This window comes from Benincasa hispida, chromosome 2 (assembly GCF_027475165.1).
Source record: "Benincasa hispida cultivar pf3 chromosome 2, pf3_genome.v1.1, whole genome shotgun sequence".
In the NCBI taxonomy this organism is placed as follows: Eukaryota; Viridiplantae; Streptophyta; class Magnoliopsida; order Cucurbitales; family Cucurbitaceae; genus Benincasa; species Benincasa hispida.
Window position 1 is genome coordinate 17073554 of NC_143479.1, and position 20670 is coordinate 17094223.

Sequence of the window (20670 nt, forward strand, 5' to 3'; positions counted from 1 at the left end):
CATAGCCGTTCAATAATGCGCTCGTAGCGTAGGTTGGCCGTTCGACCCATGGACTGTGCGTTTGGCGTAAGGCATCGATGCATGGCTGTTCGACAGGCTTGATAGTGCTTGACGCATAGGATGGGCATCCGGCATGCCCGCTCAACGCATAGGCAGGGGCGCTTGTCATACCTGCTCGACGCATGGGCTGTGTGCTTGGGCTCGACGCATGGGCTGTGTGCTTGGCATGCCCGCTCGACGCATGCCTCCAACAAATGCCTTGCCTGTGTCTGCATGCCCTTGCGTTAGTTGCATACAAGCCTACGGCCATTGCCCAAGTCTTCTTGCTTCCATCCTCCCACGCACACTTGCGTTCAATGTGCTTAAGCCCTCCATATGCGTTGGCCCACTTGCCACCTTTTGATATAATTTAGTACTAATGCCTTCACCCTTGCCCCAATATCTTTATTACTTAAGATTTTCCTTCTCTAAATAACCTTCCACCTTGGATTTAGTATTAGGGTCTTACACATACAAAGGATAGTTTTAATAACAATGGTCTTAGAACTAGATGAAGAATTTCCATTCACATAGTTTAATCCCTTTTTGTCATTAAAATGTTTATCCATATCGATAATATTATCTAATTTTTTATTCAACTTTTTAATTGACTCTTTTGCAATTTCAAGCTCTTTAGTAGCAAGCAATTCTTTCTCTTTAAGCATATGCAAAACATTATTTTTCTCATCAACATCACAATCAAGAAATTTAATTTGTTCACAAAAGAAACTTTTCTTTTTTCTGAAGAAGTATTGCTAATTTCCAACTTAACAATTCTATTTTTCAAACTAGCAATTTCATCACTTAATTCTAAAGAGAAATATCTAAGCTTTTCATCTTCATCTCTCAAGTCATTCACTTTGGGTTTTAAATTATATGATAAAGATCTAAATTCATCGTTCATTTTTTCATCACAACAAGAATTATGCAACAATGTGTTTTTAGCCCATATTCTTTAAATTATAATTTTCATCTATCAAAGATTTATTCTCAATAGACTATGTCTTGAACTTCTTTGATAATTTCATATATCTAGAGCTATTTTTTCTAAATCAAATAGAATCTCTTCAAAAGCATTACACAATTTGTTGAATATGGAAAATCTCCACCTACCTTGTACATATGATTTTATTCCCTGTAATTAGGGTTTATTTTTATTCTTACCATATGTACATTTTTTGACTGTTATAAGTTTTTCCATACTTAGCTATCACAATTGTATATATAAGGGGTACTCCCTCTTGTAAAATCATCACAAGAAATAAAAAGAAAGAGTTATGTATTGCAACATGGTATCAGAGCCATTTCTTTGAATCTTTTCTATAGGTTTCACGTCCGAAACCCTAGAAAAGAAAAAACAGAACATTGAAATCTCAAACATACCGATTTCCTTGAAGCAGTGCATAAGATTCCATGGACCTTCACGTCCGAAGCAAATTCATACTTCGACTCTCACGAACGGTCGGTCAAAACACATCAAATCACATCTAAATAGTTAATTGGAACTAATCGAAGCATTCCCGGCCGAAAACACATACTTCAACCGACGACCACGAAGCTTGTTCATCAACTGAAAGTCGTCAATCGTCGCTCAAAGTTGTCGACCGTGGGTGTTGATTCTCGTAAGTGTCGTCTCCAATCGTGGGTTGCCGTTGATCATGGATGCAAAGTGGCGACCGACTGCTGAACCGAGGCAATAAATATCCTGGGTCGAATCGTGTTAAGAAGGATCGTGACGACAAAGCAACTTTTAACCTAATCGGGTCGGTAAGTTTTTTGTTAACCTGATCGGGTCGGGTATGGAGCAATTTTCGGGTTTGGAGCAGCTCCTTGACAAAACTAGGCCTGGAGCATTTTGAACCTAATTGAAACTGGGTCTGGAGCAGTTTTTTTTATAGAAACCGGGTCTAGAGTGTTGAAACCGGGTTTGGAGAGTTTTTTTTTTTATAAGTTTTCCTTTTTTTTCCCTATTTCATCCTTAATTTCTTGTTTTGCCAATCATCAATTTTTTCTATGGCATCCATAAATTCTAACAATACTGAAGGGACCATTCTTCCAATCACTAATCACAAATTAAATGGAAGGAATTATCTACATCGTGCACAATCAGTCATGATGTTCATATGTGAAAAAGGAAAGGAAGACTACCTGTCAAGCAAAAATCCTATCCTAAACCAAACTGATCAAAGATACAAGACATGGAAATCAGAAAATAATATGGTTATGTCATGGCTGATCAACTCCATGACGACAGAGATTGGTGAAGGATTTTTACTCTTCTCAACTGCAAGTGAAATTTGGGAAGTAGCCCGTGAAACTTATTCTAACCAAGAAAATACTGCAGAGTCATTTGAAATTGAAGGAAAAATTCATGAGCTACGATAAGGGGATATGCAAGTCACTCACTATTTCACTCAACTATCTCACCTTTGGCAACAACTGGATCTATTTGAAAGCCATAAGTGGGAGTGCACTGTAGATGGAGCTACATTAAAAAAGATAGTTGAAAAGAAACGAGTGTTCAAATTCCTACTTGGCCTTAATAAAGAACTCGATGAGGTACGTGGTAGAATCTTAGCTATTAAATCATTACCTAACATCAGAGAAGTGTTTGCAGAAGTAAGAAGAGAAGAAAGTAGGAAGAAACTAATGTTAGGAGTGACTGCAAGTTCTAAATCTGAAGGATCAGCCTTACTTGCTCGAAACCTTGGTAATGAGGTACGTACAAATATTTATGATAACCGTTACAATCGAAACCAGAACTACACAAGAACTGAGAATCGGCAACGAAAACCAAGATCATGGTGTGAACATTGTAAAAAACCAGGACACACTAAAGAAGTGTGTTGGGATATTCATGGAAAACCTCCAGATTGGAAACCCAACAAAGGTGCAGGAGACAGACGTGGAAAGACCTATCAAGCAAGTACATCATCAGAAGGTGATGTCAACTCTGAATATAATGTGTTTACTAAGGAGTAGTCAGACCTTCTCTAAAAATTATTCGGCCAACCGAAACCTATTAAAAAAAAACCAGCGTAGTAACAATGGCACAATCAGGTAACTTTCTGTGGGCCCTTAATGCAACCAAAGAAAATTATAGTACTTGGATTATTGACTCTGGTGCGTCAGATCACATGACAGGTGACATCTCACTTTTAACTAACTACACACACTATAACAGTCAAATTACTGTAAAGAATACCGATGGTACTTATTCTAAAGTAATGGGAATTGGCAATGTGTTTGTATCTAAAATTAGAGAATGTGTTGCATGTCCCAAATCTTAAATGCAATCTTCTTTCCATAAGCAAACTAACGTCTATGAAAAATTGCAGTGCGACTTTCTACTCACATAATTGCATATTTCAGGATTTGAATTCAGGGAAGATGATTGACAATGCTAAGGAAACCTCGGGTCTCTACATACTAAATGCTGTTAAGCCACAAGTCAAGGAGTTAGATCTTAGCAAATCTCGTTTTATTTCTAAAGATTATTATGATAGTGCATTAGTACATCTAATTTTGTTGTCTCTAAAGATAATTATGTTAGTACATCTACTTTTGTTGCTTCTAAAGACAATTATGATAGTACAATAATGTTATGGCATAATCGTTTAGTACATCCCAATTTTCTATATTTGAAACGAATGTTTCCAGATATTTTCAATAAAAGTTCTCAGGTGTTTCAATGTGAGTCTTGTGAAATGGCAAAGTTGGCTCGATCTTCATATCCGGTAAGCGCATATAAACCCTCTTATCCCTTTTCTATGATGCATAATGATGTTTGGGGACCTAGTAGAGTTCAGAGTATAATAGGAGCTAAATGGTTTGTTTCATTTATCGATGATCGCACTAGACATACTTGGGTGTTTTTAATGAAAGAAAAATCTGAAGTTACTTCCATATTCCAGAATCTATTTGCCATGATTCTCAATCTCTCTAATACCAAAATACAAACCTCTCTCCCAAGTTTAAAGCATTCACAACTACACTATTCTAAGTTTACATTCCAAACAATGTCTATGAAGCCCTCAAGGACATTAATTGGAAGCAAGCTGTATTAGACGAAATAAAAGCCTTGGAAAAGAACAACACATGGGAAATAACAGACCTACCTCCAGGAAAGAAAACAGTAGGATTCAAATGGATCTTCACCATCAAGTACAAGGCTAATGAAGAAATAGATAGATTCAAAGCTAGACTCGTCACCAAAGAATTCACCTAGTCCTATAGCATTGACTATCAAGAAACATTTGCCTCGGTGGAAAAATTAAATACTATTCGTGTCCTTTTTTCCTTAGCTGTGAATAATGATTGGATTCTTCACCAATTAGACATAAAGAATGCCTTCCTTAATGAAGACTTAGAAGAAAAAGTGTATACGGATATACCGGCCGGTGTAGAATCTACTCAAACCATAAATAAGGTATGAAAACTCAAAAAATCCCTATATGGCCTAAAACAATCCCCTAGGGCGTGGTTTGATAAATTCTCAAGAGTGGTAAAGGAAAACGGATACTCACAATGTCAATCTGACCATACTCTCTTCGTCAAACATTCTTGCACGAGTAAAATAGCAATTATCATTGTCTATGTAGATGACATTATCCTTACAAGAGACCATGAAGAAGAAATAATAAATCTAAAATTTCTCTTACCCAAGGAATTCGAAGTAAAAGACTTAGGCAACCTTAAATACTTCCTAGGAATGGAAGTGGCCCGCTCAAAAACAGGCTTGAGCATTTCTCAAAGAAAATATGTCCTTGACCTGTTAAAGGAAACTAGAATGCTTGGATGCAAGCCTGCTAATACTCTAATTGACACAAACAATCACATAATCAAAGAAAACAATCATAAAATGGTTAACAAAGATCAGTATCAAAGGCTAGTTGGAAAATTGATTTACCTTCACACAAGACCTGATATCTGTTTTGCAGTTAGCTTTGTAAGTCAATTTATGAACAGTCCAACAGAAGACAATATACAAGTTGTATACAGAATACTCAAGTACTTGAAAGGAACTCCAAGAGAGGGATTATATTTCAAGAAATCTAAGAGAAGAAACATCAAAATCTTCACATGTGTCAATTGGGCAAGCTCAAAAATAGACAGAAGGTCAACTTCCGGATATTGCACCTTTGTTTGGGGGAATTTAGTCACCTAGCGAAGCAAGAAACAATATGTAGTATCCATGAGCAATGTCGAAGCAGAACTAAGAGCTTTAGCTCAAGGAATATGTGAAGGAATGTGGCTCAAAATCATTCTATCTCAACTTAAAATCAAATCAGAAGAACCAATGGAGGTAAACTGTGATAATCAAGCTACTACTAGTATCGCCAAAGACCCAGTTCATCATGATCGCATAAAGCATTTGGACATTGATCGACACTTTATTAAAGAAAAAATTGAAAACAAAAGCATCTCACTCAACTACATACTTACCAAGAGGCAAATTGCTGACATACTAACAAAGGCCCTATTCAAGAATATGTTTGAAGACTTAAAAACCAAGCTGGACCTAATCAACACATATTGCCCAGCTTGAGGGGGAGTGTTGAATATGGAAAATCTCCTCCTACCTTGTACATATGATTTTATTCCTTGTAATTAGGATTTATTTTTATTCTTACCATATGTACATTTTTTTTACTGTTATAAGTTTTTCCATACTTAGCTATCATAGTTGTATATCTATGGGATGCTCCCTTTTGTAAAATTATCACAAGAAATAAAAAGAAAGAGTTATGTATTGCAACACAATTCACCATAAGAAGGGGATTTTTTATTTACCTCATTTTTTTTCTTTTTCATATTCAGAATCTTTTTCCGAATGAGTCATTAAGCATAACGATGATCCGTCACATTTTTCTTTTTCTACTTTATGAATTTTCCTTGATTTTGAGAATTTCTATTCTCCTTCACATTAAATAAATCATAGTAGTACAAGGAGAATTTTCTACACTATACATATTATCAAGAAAAATCCAAATGTTATATGCATAATCAAAATGTAAAATTGTATAACATATTTTTCTATCTAATGCACAATATATGATATTTTTAGCTTTGACATTAAAAGTAAGCAATTCATTATTCAATGTAATTTTGACAAATCATGCTCATAAACATATACAATTTTAAAATCCATAGCAAGCAAGTTTTCATTCTATTTCTCCAAACATCATAATTTCTACTAACATCAAAGAATGGAGGTTTATCAACACAATGATCTAAAGTTGCCATAGCTCTAGCAATTAAGCTTTTTCAAATAATTTTTCAAAATATTAATAAGATACTTTAGGTACCAGAATAATACTTGAAAAATAATTTACGTAGAAGAGCTATATACCAATTGTAGGAGTGAGAAACTCAAACAATAGGTATCGATCTAAAATGATTTATGAAATTTTTTATCACAAACAAGAGAGGAATCGCTCTGATACCAATTGTAGGATCGATATGGCAACATTAGAAGGGGAAGAATAGGGTTTAATTAAACAAATTAAGACTTTTTCCTAATGTGGATCCAATTAAACAAATTAACAAACTTTTTGCTAACAAGTAATATAAACAATAAATTCACGCAAATAAATTCAAATCAAAATAACCAAGTAATTAAAACTAACGCTTTTAAGCACCCAATTTAATTTTAATAACAAAATTATAATGGATATAGAAATTCAAGAACAACCAATCAAAATAATCCAATATGAAGTAATTTTAAGAACAAAAATTGCAATTAATTTCAAGCAATAAAATATAATAACAAATTAATTGCAAAATTAAATAAGAGAGATTGAGAAATTGACACAAAGAATTTTATAGTGGTTCGGCAGAACCGGCCTACATCACTTTCCAAGCTCCTCTCGGGTATGTCATTACGAACTTGACTCTTTCCACGACTTAAAGTCGAACCGTACAATATTCTTTTTCTGGACAAAAGAACAAACCTGATCTTTTCCACGGTGGGGGATCAAATCGTTAAAACGGTTATTTTTCGGGATCAACAACAACTCTTACAATAGTTTGGAAAAATAAATAGCACACTAGACAAACTCTCTAGAAAAAATAATTTTACAAATTTAGCACTCAATGAATCAATCCTCACAAAATAAAACATCTCTCTCAAGAAGAAGATGAAAAGAAGAAACTTGAAGCTTTGGAGAGAGAGCAATAATGGTGGCTTAACGAGCTATGGAGGATTGAAAATAGTAAAAATTGTTGTTAAAATTGTGGAAAGAAAATGAGTTTAAATAGATCCAACCACATTTAATTTTGGCCATTGGATATTGGTAAAAGAAAATTGAATAATGGAGATCTAAACTTAACTAGCCGTTAGACACAAACAAAAAATAATATAATAATATATATCTCTTAAAATCATTTCTTTTAAAACCTGACAAAAAAACAAATGTCTATCATGTGTCTAGAACTAACCGTTAAACACAGACATAAAATAATATTAAATTTATTTTCTTTTTAAAATTAGTCCAAATTTTTTTCTAAAAAAAAAACCCACCGTGTATCACTCCTCCATTACTCCAAGTGGTACCTTTCAATTTGTCTACTTTGATTAATAGAATTTGCCACATTATCAACTCGAGATTTTTCCGTTAAGTCTTTTTCGGCCATATCTTCTTCCTTTGATCCCCGATTTGAGTGATCCAAAATTGGATTGGAATCGTTATTTCGAGCTCTATGCAATGAACATTTCAAAACCCTCAAATTGTTAGTAAATTAAAAGTAATCATCAAAATATTAGTTAATTAATTAATTAAAATTAATTAATTTGAGATTAAGAATAAAAAAGCCAACAAGAGGGAGTCTCACATCTAGGGAGATCGTAAGTGACTTGTGAGTTGGGCTCTACATGAGTCACTATAGTAGTCGTTGAATTATAGATAAGTACTATATTAACTCTTTAATATTAGTGGATTATCTTTCCTAGGTACATTATCCTCCAGACATAGGTGGTTTATCGCCGAATTGAGTTACCAACTTTTGTGTGCCTTAATATTGTGGAGCCAAAGTACTATTAAAAAGGAGTCTCACATCTAGGGGGGCCAAGGTGACTTCTGAGTTGGGCTATCGTGAGCCACTGTAGTAGTTGTTGAGTTACAGATAAGTACTACATTGTAATTGCTTAATTCTTTAATATTAGTTAATCATTATCTTTCCTAGGTACATTGTCCCCCAGACGTAGGTAGTTTATTGCCGAACTGGATTATAACTTTTGTTGACTTTACTTGTTTTCTTGTTGTTACAGTGCTTGTCAATGCTTTCTGTTTAATGTCCGTATTTCGAATACGAGTCATCCTATCTCTTTTTCAATTATACTAACTTTTTGTGTGAACTAAAAACAAAGCTATAAGGGTGTATAACCAAAGTGGATAATCTATTATAAAGGTAATAAAAATGTTTGATTATCATACATGAAACGAAAAAGAAACTGATGCTAATAAATTTCAAGTATGCTGTCCCAAAAATAGAGTTAGGAAGATAATGGACTGATATTGTAGGTTTACTGTATTTGGATGTTAGCTGAGAGAAACAAAATGAAAATTAGGGCAGGCTTTCAAGTAAAGGAGAAAATTAACAAGTTATCAAACAATGGTTTCTTTTGGGAAAAAAAAACTACTTGATTTTCCCCATCTTCTACTATAATCTAATTATAATACAACCAACCAATTAAAGATTTTCATATACTGTGTATGATGAATGGTAAGCTCATTACTTTTGTCTATATACCTAAAGAAGATGTCACATAAGAATCATTAATACCTTATAATAAATATTTTGGAATATTTAATTGAAGAATGGAAACCATATTGAGCATTTTTAATCATAATAATTTAAACACATTTTTACCTCTCTAATACTAAATTGTAAGTCATAAATTTCTTTAAAAAAAAAAGTCATAAATTTAAATTGTCTTTATAATTCAATACTTTGACATAGTAAAAACTGTTTATTTAAGTAATTTCATGCTTGTATGAAATAAACACAATGTTAAAATACATGTCTTTTAAAATTTGGATCATTTTTTTATATCTTTCAAAATGGATAAAAAAATTCAAATTATCAAATCATAATCTCTTTAAAAAATAGTGTTCTCACTACCACTAACTCAACCCATGATGATTAACAATGAACAGATCGTAACCTAAATGGATACCAACATAATTTTGCAAATTCTCCCTTCCACAAAAATGTATTTTGCTATGCAAAAAGCTCATAAAATTTGTCATACACATAAACCTATATTTAAAAGCTAGGCATTTTTGAAAATGACATAAAGTCAAATTTAGGGAAAATTGTCAGAAATAATACGTTTAAATTTTTACCTTACACAATTAGTATCTTTTTTGAAAACTCATAAAAATAGTTTTCTCGATCCATCTTGGACGAGATCAACCACGAGATTTTAGTTAAAAAAATCAACTTTTCCAACTTATCGATTGTTTGAGACTTTCTCGGTAAATCTCGCTAGATTATACACCAAGATCATGTGTATTTCAGTATTAATCTCGGACAAAATAACACCAAGATTCTATATATTTGAACTTTCTCGATGAAATCCCGGACATAATTAACAGGAAATTCATATTTTGAGTTTTTGTCAGTGGAATCTCGGCAGGATTAACACCGAGATTCTATATATATCCCAAATCTTACCCATCTTTTCGAAAAATTTGATCTTTCCCAAAATTTAAAAATGTTGAATCAATTTAAAAAATCTAATTTGATAATTAGAAAACGCATTTGGAATTTTAGAAATTCATAAAATTGTGAAAACATAAATTATGCTAAAGATTTGAAAAATTACATAATAATTTAATATAATATTTAGTAAACATAACCAAATTTGAAGAAAATTTGAAAATTGTATAAGATTTGGGAAGATTAAAATAATAATAATAATAAATCCAGATGTCCAAAATAATCTTGAAAAAAAGTTGATTTTTCAACTAATTCTCGGTGGTCGATCTCGTCCGTAATGGATGGAGAAAAACTATTTTTATGAATTTTTTAAAAGTTGTAATTGAAAACCTAAAACATGCTATTTTTTTTTATCATTTCTCCAAATTTTGCTCCACAGACGTGTTTTTGGCTCGAGGGCAGTAGAGATAACACATTTGAGACACTAATCCTTCACTAAGCTACATACATTATACCCATTTTTCATCGGTCACTTGCAACAGTGTTGACGTTGTCCTCTCGACCCTCTTGGCTCTCTAATAATTATTTTACTTCATAAAACTTGGCAATCCACAAGTTTGGTAGGAACTATTCTTTTTTAGCAATATCCATTATCAATCACATGAAATAAAAATGTGTCTCAATAAGAGAGAAAAAAAAAAAAAAAAACTCGATAAAAATATTATATATTAACTAATGTATAGGTAAACATTATTACTTTATACTAAGTTGTATTTAGTACTTCTTAGAAATATGATTATCCATCGTTAAGCAATAAATGTAAGATGATTAAGATTACTTAGTGTTGGAAAGGAGTAATTATCGCCCAATTCTCTTAACCTAATGCGGCACCACAGCATGGGAGGATGTCTAATCCTTTTGCCATTGCATGGTTGGCTAATTGTACGTAATAGGCTCAGAGAACCTTGGCTCTTGAAGACACATGAGTTTGAACACTATGTTGAATGTGCGACTAACACTACAGCTGGTGCGAAAGAAGGCGCAATCTGCAGTAAACCTTCATACTTAGTCGCAAAATCTGCATCATTTTGTTTTGCAGTGGAATTGGAAATTATGGCACCACCTTTACAGCTTCTTCATCTCTTCCCAATGCTCTGTTTCCACCCACCATTTTACTCCTCCTTCTTTCCCAATTCCCCACAATTCTTCATCGTTTTCACCTCCAAATTCCCAAATAATAAAATCCCCATCTCCCGACTCTAATCCTTACTTCATTCCTCCTTCATCATGACGCCGTCTTTCTTGCTCAATTTTCTAATTTCTCTTCTTCTGAATTTGACCTTTCTCATGCTTCCCTCTGCTGCTAACTTCTACCAAGACTTCGATATCACATGGGGAGATGGCCGAGCCAACATCCTTCAAAATGGTGAGCTTTTGACACTCTCCCTCGACAAGGCCTCTGGCTCTGGCTTTCACTCCAAAAGTGAGTATCTGTTTGGTAAATTTGATATGCAGCTGAAGCTTGTCCCTCGTAACTCTGCTGGCACTGTCACTGCCTACTATGTAAATTCACTCTCCTCTTCCCTATTCTTTCAATTTTTCTTAAATTTGCTGAAGGGTTGTGATTGTTCTTGTTACTATTTGCAGCTTTCCTCAAAAGGGTCCATGTGGGATGAGATTGATTTTGAGTTTTTGGGTAATCTAACTGGCCAACCTTACATTCTTCACACCAATGTTTACAGCCAAGGCAAAGGCAACAAAGAACAACAATTCTATCTTTGGTTCGATCCCACCGCAGATTTCCACACATATTCCATTCTTTGGAACCTCCAACGAATTATGTAAGCACTACACCAACCATTCTTCTTCTTTTCGGTTTTTATTAAAAAAAATTCATTCCCAGTGAAATATATCTCACTACCACTACTCTAAAAATTAATTTTAAAGAATCAAACCGAAAACACAAGAATTAACGTATAAAAAAATTAACTTGGAAAAAGAAACACTTATCAAAAATATTTTATTATGTGAAAAATTATTACAATTACACAAATATCTCTCCCTAGATCATTTTCAAAGCATTATGTCATTCGTGGCACTGTATTAATATACCAAAGACATAGGTGTAAGTTTTAACTTGCATGATTATACAATAAAACTCTAATATTGTATAAAATAGTAAAAGTCAAGATCTTTGAACTAGATAATTTTCACAATAGCATGAGTTAGAATAACATATCTTGATTCAATATAATGATCGTGTGAGGGATTGTTTTTCTCTCTCTTTATCTTTTTTTTAAAACTTGATAATGTGTGCCCCGGTAGCTGTTCGGGCACCAAACAAGTTCCGTTCCCAAAATCGTCTGGCGCATGGCTTTTTCTCATCGTTCTAAACTCCTGGATTCGTTTTCAAATTTTTGCCCGCCAGAAAGTTTGCGCACAAAAATTGGGCCCTGGGGCACCCTGTCAGGCCCGATAATCGTTTGGGCACCAAACGAGCTCCGTTCTCAAAACCATCTGGTGCACGACTTTTTCTCATCGTTCTGAATTCCTGAGTCTATTTTCAAATTTTCGCCTGTCGAAAAGTTCGCACACAAAAAATGGATCCGAGACACCATGTCGGGCCCAATAACCATTTGGTGGAGACAAAACCAATTTCTAGAATTTTATCATTAAATAGGACACTTATTAGAATGTTTAATTAGAGAATTACATGTAGATAATGCATATGAAGCTACATTAATAATATTATTAAATTTAATAATATTTGTAGTCCTTGTAACTCATCACTCGTGATCAGCTGTTGTTTTGATATTTTGCCAAAATTCAATACCAATGACATTCATTTGGTATTTGATGCTTCAGTTTCTCGGTGGATGGCACACCAATCAGTTCAACAACTCAGAATCAATTGAAGTTCCATTTCCAAAGAATCAACCAATGAGGATACAGTCCAGCTTGTGGAATGCTGATAATTGGGCCACCAGAGGTGGGCTTGTGAAGACGGATTGGACTCAAGCCCCATTTGAAGCCTCCTATAGGAACTTCAGTGTCCATAGTGCTTGTGTTTTGTCTTCTGCCTCATCTTCTTGCACTTTAGTTTCATCTTCTTCTTCCACACCTAACCATTGGTTCTCGCAAGGCCTTGATACAACTAACCAGAAAAGGCTGAAATGGGTGCAGGATCATTACATGATTTACAATTACTGCACTGATTTCAAGAGATTTCCACACGGGCTACCTCCTGAATGCACTCGGCCCTCTACCACCTAAAAGAAAAGTAACCAATTATTAGCTTCGAAGTCATCCAGTGGCCACTCGTGTTTACATTATTTCATTGATTCAAGACATTCCTTTAAACTACATTTTGAGTAGAATGAGAATTTGGATTATCATCAATTCTAGCCACCGTTCTAGATTTCAAGATTTGGAAATTAAAAACTTTCTATACAAAGATTAGTTTTAAAACATTTATAAAAGGTTAAGGTAATATAAAGGATATTTTTTTTATGATAAACAATGCTGATTGTGAATTAAAACCACGTTCAATTTTTTGAGTTACTTCCGAGAATGAATATGCAGCTCCTAGAGTTGCTCCAAGTAACTGAATATCGACCATCCTCTGTAACAAAGAAACATTGATATGATATAGATGAAATGAAGTTCAAACAGTTGAATGTTACAAATAAAGTAAGATTGCATTTTGCGGTGCTTATTTCAAGATGTCAACACATGTAAGCAAAACAATCAGAACAATTATATTTATATGCATTATCAACCAACTAAAAATAACATGGATTATTCATTAGTCACTGAACCATCTCATACAGTAATTGGAAACATTTCAAAGCAACAGAAAACTGTAAGGAAACCTTGATCCTAATCAATCAAACAACATTAAGAAAGGGTATATGAAATAAGAAATTTACCCCGTCACCGGCCAACCCATTCATATTCTTGGCCTACCAAAGGTAGAATGATGACAGGAAAACATCTTAAATAGTCACTAGCAAACAGGAATGAGTCACTGTACAGGAATCTGTACAAAAGTGTAGCTTCCGCTGTTAATATGTTATACAGATACAAAAGACATCCTTTCGAGTTGATCCAGCGAGACTCAAGAGCACGAGTAGTCACTTGATGAATTCCATGATCTACAGAATGATGATACAGTGAGTGAGGAAGCTCAAATAGCAGGCTGAACTGCACCGACTAACCAAGTTCTATTCCTCGTCCAACTCGACAAGCTGTGCACGTCTCTCAGCTGCTTTCTTCCTGATGAAGAAGCCCCACCTCATTGCAGCTTTGATCTTCAGCCAACCCACCACAGCTTTACCAGAACGGTTACGATCATCAAAATTTGGCATTGGTGAAGGCATGAATGATGGGAATGAAAAACCCTCGTCATGAACATTAACAGATGCATGCCCTCCCATGCTAAACATTCGCAACAAATGTTGCATATCTTCATTTTCAAGCATTTCGTGACTTCTCATACGAATCTCATCCTCTGAAAAGAAGTCGTCAACTCCCTTGTCCCTATTGGTTGACCAGTCAAATGGATTCACATTAGATTCCTGAATAGAAGAACCGAGCGTCTGAAACCCTGAAGAAGATGCTTGTGGAGGACCAAGGGCCAAACCAAAAGCATTATTGTCATTTCTTGTGATATGAACTTGGTTAGAATTGCCCATTAACTCATTAGAAGTAAATGGAGAGTTGTCAAACTGTACTCGAGAAGTTGAATTCACAAACTGAGGCTGGGTTGAATATCTTGTGACTGTATTATCATTATACCCTGCATTGCCAAATATAAAGAAAGAGACTATAGTTAACCAAACAACGCCAGTCACCAGTTCTAATAGATGAGGCATTCCTCAGAAAAAGCAAGGGGCATTGCAATTATTTGTGACCAAGAACCAGGAAATTTCATGCCATCCAATGAAACCAAAGTCCATCAGCTAACCCAACTTAAATGCACTGGAGTCGAGGCTTTTGCTAAACTAAATTTAAAAGTGTACAAGCATAGTTACCTGCAACTGAGAGTCCTGAATCCACTACAGGCTGCTGATGCTGAACTGACACTGGCATGCGGGGCAGTGATCCGTGATCCAGAGTATTAGAAAGATCAAGATGACCACCTTGAAAGTCATTTCGGGATGCATTGGACTTCTTAGGTTGCTTAGAGCTCAAAAGTGACTTGCCATCGTACTCTACAACTTGATTCCAATTTTCATATGCTTTATTCACTAGTGTATCTACATAAACCTGCAAAGAAAAGATCTTTCTTAAACTATTTTCTAGGGAGAAAAGTCTAATGTAATTTATACGGATATGCTATACTACTGCTAAGGTAGAAAATCATCATGCATCATAAATGTCTGCCATTCTTTGTGTAAACTTCTTCGCGAGGAAAGTAAAAGACTATAATTGCTACAACCTAAAATATTGAACCACCCAAAATCCCTGAATAAAAGCCAATATCTAAATATCTATAAGTAGATCATAGATGAATCACAGAAGGATAGAAACATCCACCTTTGATAATGGCAGGTTTGCTGGTTTCATCAGGTCATGGTGCTATGAGGATTTTTATTTTCTTTTACAATCGCAAGCTCAACAATACAATAAATAATTCTAAGTTGCTACAAGAGGTAGTAATTGAGGGAAAAGATCCACCGGCAATGTGCATTCTAGAAACTAGTCTCCCTCGGACAGAACAGGACAATTTATAAAAACAATCGTGCTAACTCTTAACCTGAACAAGACTGACCTTTCTTTTTCACTCTTCTGTCAAAGAAACCTTGATCAGGTAAAACCAGCTAAACATTTTTTTCAACTACAGAAATGGGAAACAACTAGACGAAGCAATGATCTTGCCAACTCTTTGCAAGTGTCTTTTTCACGTGTAAATTACATTCATAGAACTAGAAGTACAACAAACAAACAAGGGTACCTTCTGGCTATCAGACAGAGAATCAGCAGAAAAGTATTGTTCCCCTGTAATCAGTCCATTGAGCTCATAGATATTGTTAAAAACAACACCAACATTTCTTGTTTCCTCTGGGTAATAAATATACAGCTTCCCGCTTAGGACACAGGTCTTAGCATGTTCTAGGAGAGCCTCCCACATCTTATTTGACATACCACTTCCAAGGATCTACAAACAGGACAAATTTTAAGAAAGAGTTGTAAAGGATAAGAATAAAGTACTGAGATAAAGTGACAACACTTACACTCCGTAACTTTTGAGAATCTCGAACCACCATTCGGAGAAAGTCTTCAACGGTGAATATTCCATTTTTGTTAAGCCGCTTGTGAAATGAACCATCCTTTCCAATCTTCTCCAATCTCCACACATCATCATTCAATGCAGGTGGGTAATGTTTTTTATACACTGCCAAGCAAAACAAAAATTCAAAAAATTATTTACTCAATGCTCCTTTTTCTTCTTCTGTTTTTTCTCTTTCTATTAAACAATTAAATGTGAAAAAGCATGAACGTACATTCTCCTCGGTGATCTTTAACTGTAAAAGCTTCAGTTTTTGCTTCACGAATACGAACACCTTCACAAAATCCCGAAGCCACCTTTAACCCAAGTCTGAACTTTCTGCTCCTAATCCAACTTGAATTATCAGTGAAGGTCAAATCCCCTAGTGTTCCAACGCCTTCCTTGAGGGTAACCTGCAGGTCACCAGTCAATAGAGGCCTCTTTCCTTCACGCTCTTTAACAACATGACTTTCAAATTCTTCCTCCGTCCAATCTTCATCATCTTCATTGTTAAAATCACCTTCAAGTACCACAATGTCCAATTTAGACAAGGCTTCCTGTCCAGACGTTACTACATGGCCTGTGTTGGCATCAATCAGAACGACATGGATTGCTGCGCCCTGTTCACCTTCCACTTTCCCTCCTGTGAATAGGGGAAGAGACAACCTAGACCTAAAGTGCAGTTGCAAGTTTCTTCCATCGGGACCTTCAATCCTTTTAGGAGAAGACCTGTAAGTAAAAGTGTCAGCACATCATAGAACATCATAGTAGATCATACAGAGCAAATGAGCTAATTGAGCACAATAACAATAGAATTATTAGTTACTTCTCTGTCAACAGAATGAATTTATTAACCCAACTAAGTCTAATCACCAAGAACCCCTCATTCCCTATGCATAGAATACAACAGGATTAGAAGTAAATTAGGAAACAGACAGAGAGCAGTGGCTGAGATATGGTGCATGATAAAGTGCCATGGATAATAGCATAAAAGACTTCAACACTAGAATAAACACATAATGGGGGAAATATGAGAGTATAAACTTCCCAAGCCTTCCTATATGAGTGACCAATTTCCATGAAGGCAACATTATCAGATTCCAAATAGTGGTTGCAAAATTAGTCATAGCTAAGATGAAGCACAACCCATTACCTAGCACAGTAGTTTCAAAAGTCAAGAGAATCCCACCATTGGAACATCGACAACATTATTATATTCACATATCAAACAATTTTTTAAGCAAAAGGTCATCAGCTTAGAGTTATTAGCTCAGGTCACATTTAGAGCATAGTGATTAGACCCACAAAGTGAAAAGCTTGCAACTGCGCAATAAATGGTTTTGATTCATCAAATCAGCTAACAGTAGAACAACTTTGCTTACAAAGCAGAAAACTCCCGTGAGGGGGTGCATCAAGGGGCAAGGACCAAAAAACATTCAAACTCTTGTACAAGCGATTCAATAAATACTAAGATTTGAAGCAACATATCAACTGAAAATAATTGGTAGACTGGTAGTGAAGAATAATTTGTAGATATTCTTTCAATATCTACCAGCAAAAATCAAAATAAATGATTGGAAATGTAAGAAAAAAAATATGGACTCATAGTTGACCTTCCGGAAATTCTAGCAGGACCTATCTTAGCCAAAGCACGTTCCACTTCCTCACTAACCTGTTTGACACCAGGAGCGAGCAACAATCAGATATCATATGAAAAGGAAAACTTGAAGAAGAAGAATAAAAACTATTTTTTCAAGCATGGAGCAAGAATCAAGATGAAATAAAGAGGAGAGTGAAGAGTATAAAGAGAAGATAAGTTAAACAAGAAAAGAAGATAATAAAAACTACAAATTACAGAAGTTAACAACTAAAAAGTGACATATTGCAATCGAAGAAGTATAAGCTTTAATTGAAATGAGAATTCAAACTTCAATCATGCCGTCAGTAAAGCTAATCATAAACAGATTATAGTCACATTTGAACATAATAAGAACACAGGCAGCCAAGTCTATGAAAACATAAAAAGCATATTGGATGAGAACTTGTACAATTCTTAGCATCACTGCAACTAAACTAGATAACTTACAATGTCTTAATTAAGCAAACAACTACCCCTCAAACAGACACCCAACTAAATTCTACTCTCATTCAATCATGCTCACTAAGTAGAGAAAACAAAATATAGCAATCATGTGTCTTACCACTCTACGGAGTATTGGTTCCAATGACGAGCACAACTTTTGTAAACTATCCACCTTCAAGGCTTCTACAATCACACTGCATGGTCACAAAGATCCATAAAAGCCTTAATCATTTGCATTTCATAACCTTTTATTGAGAATGAATTGATATAACAATGTGAATTAATCATAAAGGTACAAAGACCATAATCAGAATAATTACTCTCATGAAACAAACTTGTTAGCAACAAAATTTCACTCTTATATTGGTAGTTGGAAGACGAATCTGGTTTTGACAACAAAGGAAATAAAAACAATAGAAGGCCTATGAGCTGAAGATTGTATCACACCATCCAAATAAACAACGAAAACCTTGTTGGGCTTTAGTCGGATCATTAGAAAATATCAAGTTCAAAAAATATGGTAATAAACTTATTAAAGATATGCAACATGAATTATGCATCATCATTATGGCTACAGTCATTAGAGGTTATCAATTTATTTTCTGCTCAGGCTGCCCATTCAAACTTCCATCTCGGAATTTCCGTTATATAGTGCAGGCTCCATGTACCTGAATTTAACTATTACAATGAGGAAAGTAGAAGCAGGAGCAGATAAAATAAAGATAAATAGAAAGCTCATAGCAACCCCCCCACCTATAACCTCCATTTGAAGGTCTTCTCTTTCCCTCCTACATTCCCATCAAGGAAATATTTGTTTCTTATGTCCAAATAGAAAGCTCATAGGAAGCAGCAGGCAACTCTCATCTACCTCATCATCGTGACACGTGTAATTAAAAGTCTTAGTAATTAATGTAAAGAATCAATAGGCATGCCCAACTCACGATTCCTGAAGGGCTATGCAGATTTATATAACCAACATACAGAGTCATGTTTTTACTTCTCACCCCTACCTAAATTTAGTTCCAAATGGGAGGGGGTAAGAAAAGAACCCCTCGATTAGAATACAAGATATCAAAAGTTGTAATTAGCACGTTCTTAGAAGAAATGCAAAAAAAATAAGCGATATACCTAGCTAGAGCTGGTCGCTTTCGCTCTGGCAGCTCATCTTCTCCACCCTCCAAACCCCTTTTTTCCCTCATGGAGTTCGTCCTCTCCATGTACCTTGTCTGTCTCTGCATCCCTAATCTCTACAGAAAGTCCGAACTTCCCAGATCTACTGCACACCAAAATCAGAACTTCAATGAAGACGATTGATTGAAATCAAAAGCCGCCACCAACAACCAAACCCTAATCAGAGTGACGCAACCAGAAAAAATTCTTAAAAACCCCCAAAATTCAAAGTAGTACAAAATCGAAAATCCAGCTCAATCCTGGAAATTTCCTGGATATGAAACTGTACTTACTGTAAAATTTCTAAGTTGTTTTTTTGCTAGTTCCCTTCAAAATTATCCCGATTTACCGGGAAAATCAAAAAGAGAGTAAGACAGACAGAAGTGAAACACAATCCTAAACCAAGGAGACGAAAGAGATTTTTTCGCGTAGAGAGAGAGAAAGAGAGAGCGAGCGATTAATTTGGGGGTCTTTGTACTGCGCAGACTAATATCCAAACTATCAACCCTCGGACTATGAACTCCATATCAAAAGTAATCACCTGCTACGCGGTCCACGAAATCTAAGTCCTTAGACCACCGATGTTTAAGAGGACAAAAAAACGAAGCATCCACGTGGCTTCTCCAGGTTTGAGGTTTACGTGGGTCGATGGAGCAGGGGATTATAGCTTTTTCGTCGTCCTCAGATCTGATTTCATTTTTGGTCGCCGCTTGCGATTGGGCCAAGGGAGAAGCTAAGTTCGATCTGGACCGTTGAATGATATCTAGGATACAAAGGCACTAGGTTGTATTTTCTCCACATGGCCCACATGTCAAACACTTGTTTTTTGATTGGATAATCACGTTGATCATTGTTGGACCTCTTTTTTTCTTTCTTTTTTTTTTTTTTTTTGCAAAGAATTGTTGGACCTTTTTATGATATAATCTATATTACGTATTTCTTACGATTTTAAGTAATAGACTTATCAAATTTCCTTTTCTCTTCTAAATATTTTATTTTATCACAATACTAGTTTTTTTTTTTTTTAATTTGCTATCATTAAAAAAAAATCAAACCAGTTGTAAAATTGAAGAGCACAATAAAGACACGGATATTAATAAAATATAATATTAGAATAAATAAATAATAAAATATGAAATAAGAAATTTCTTAAAATTCTCCACTTTCTCCAAATTCATGGATTTTGCCCAATGCATGTGTGTCTTTTAAAATCCACAAATAGCCATTTAACTATGAAAATTTTGGCAAGTAGGATGTGATACATTTGGACACTTGTTGTATGACATGTGGTAATGGAAGGATGACACTTGACTTTTGACATTAAGCTTGGACGTCTATTTAACACATTATAGTATTTATAATAAAACTTGATTTTTGAATTTTTTATTATTTTAAGTTTGCCTTCGTTAGTTTATCAACTACTATATCTATAGTATCATATACT

The 20670-nt window shown here is 34.9% G+C and overlaps 2 protein-coding genes and 1 pseudogene across 4 annotated transcripts; 2 read left to right on the top strand and 1 right to left on the bottom strand.

Annotated features, from left to right (window-relative positions):
• Positions 1-2430: 2430 nt before the first annotated feature.
• LOC150037692 (uncharacterized) lies at positions 2431-3021 on the top strand. Its single transcript, XM_090310983.1, has one exon. The coding sequence runs from the start codon at positions 2431-2433 to the stop codon at positions 3019-3021; it is 591 nt and encodes a 196-aa protein (XP_090167109.1).
• Positions 3022-10777: 7756 nt separating this feature from the next.
• Positions 10778-12975, top strand: LOC120070983 (putative xyloglucan endotransglucosylase/hydrolase protein 23; annotated as a pseudogene).
• Positions 12976-13485: 510 nt separating this feature from the next.
• On the bottom strand, positions 13486-19778 carry LOC120070981 (Calmodulin-binding protein). Of its 3 annotated transcripts, none has more exons than XM_039022951.2 (9): positions 19520-19778; positions 19185-19332; positions 18175-18250; positions 17587-17645; positions 16209-16702; positions 15939-16099; positions 15659-15862; positions 14736-14970; positions 13486-14500 (listed from the first exon to the last, which is right to left on the bottom strand). In XM_039022951.2, exons 2-9 carry the CDS (start codon positions 19292-19294, stop codon positions 13926-13928), a joined length of 1914 nt encoding a protein of 637 aa, XP_038878879.1. In that variant the 5' UTR covers positions 19295-19332; positions 19520-19778; the 3' UTR covers positions 13486-13925. The 3 variants fall into 3 exon arrangements, with proteins under 3 accessions (XP_038878879.1, XP_038878880.1, XP_038878881.1); XM_039022952.2 differs by having other exon boundaries at positions 19185-19403; XM_039022953.2 differs by having other exon boundaries at positions 19185-19329; positions 19520-19722.
• Positions 19779-20670: the final 892 nt, after the last annotated feature.

Bases quoted from the DNA above. Each gene is read 5' to 3' on its own strand.
- LOC150037692 (XM_090310983.1), top strand. From the start codon at position 2,431: ATGCAAGTCACTCACTATTTCACTCAACTATCTCACCTTTGGCAACAA.
- LOC120070981 (XM_039022951.2), bottom strand. From the start codon at position 19,294: ATGCAGAGACAGACAAGGTACATGGAGAGGACGAACTCCATGAGGGAA. The intron at 17,646-18,174 runs GTAAGACACATG...GGTGTCAAACAG, and splicing joins AACCAATACTCCGTAGAGTG to GTTAGTGAGGAAGTGGAACG. The intron at 14,501-14,735 runs GTAACTATGCTT...TTGGCAATGCAG, and splicing joins TTCAGGACTCTCAGTTGCAG to GGTATAATGATAATACAGTC.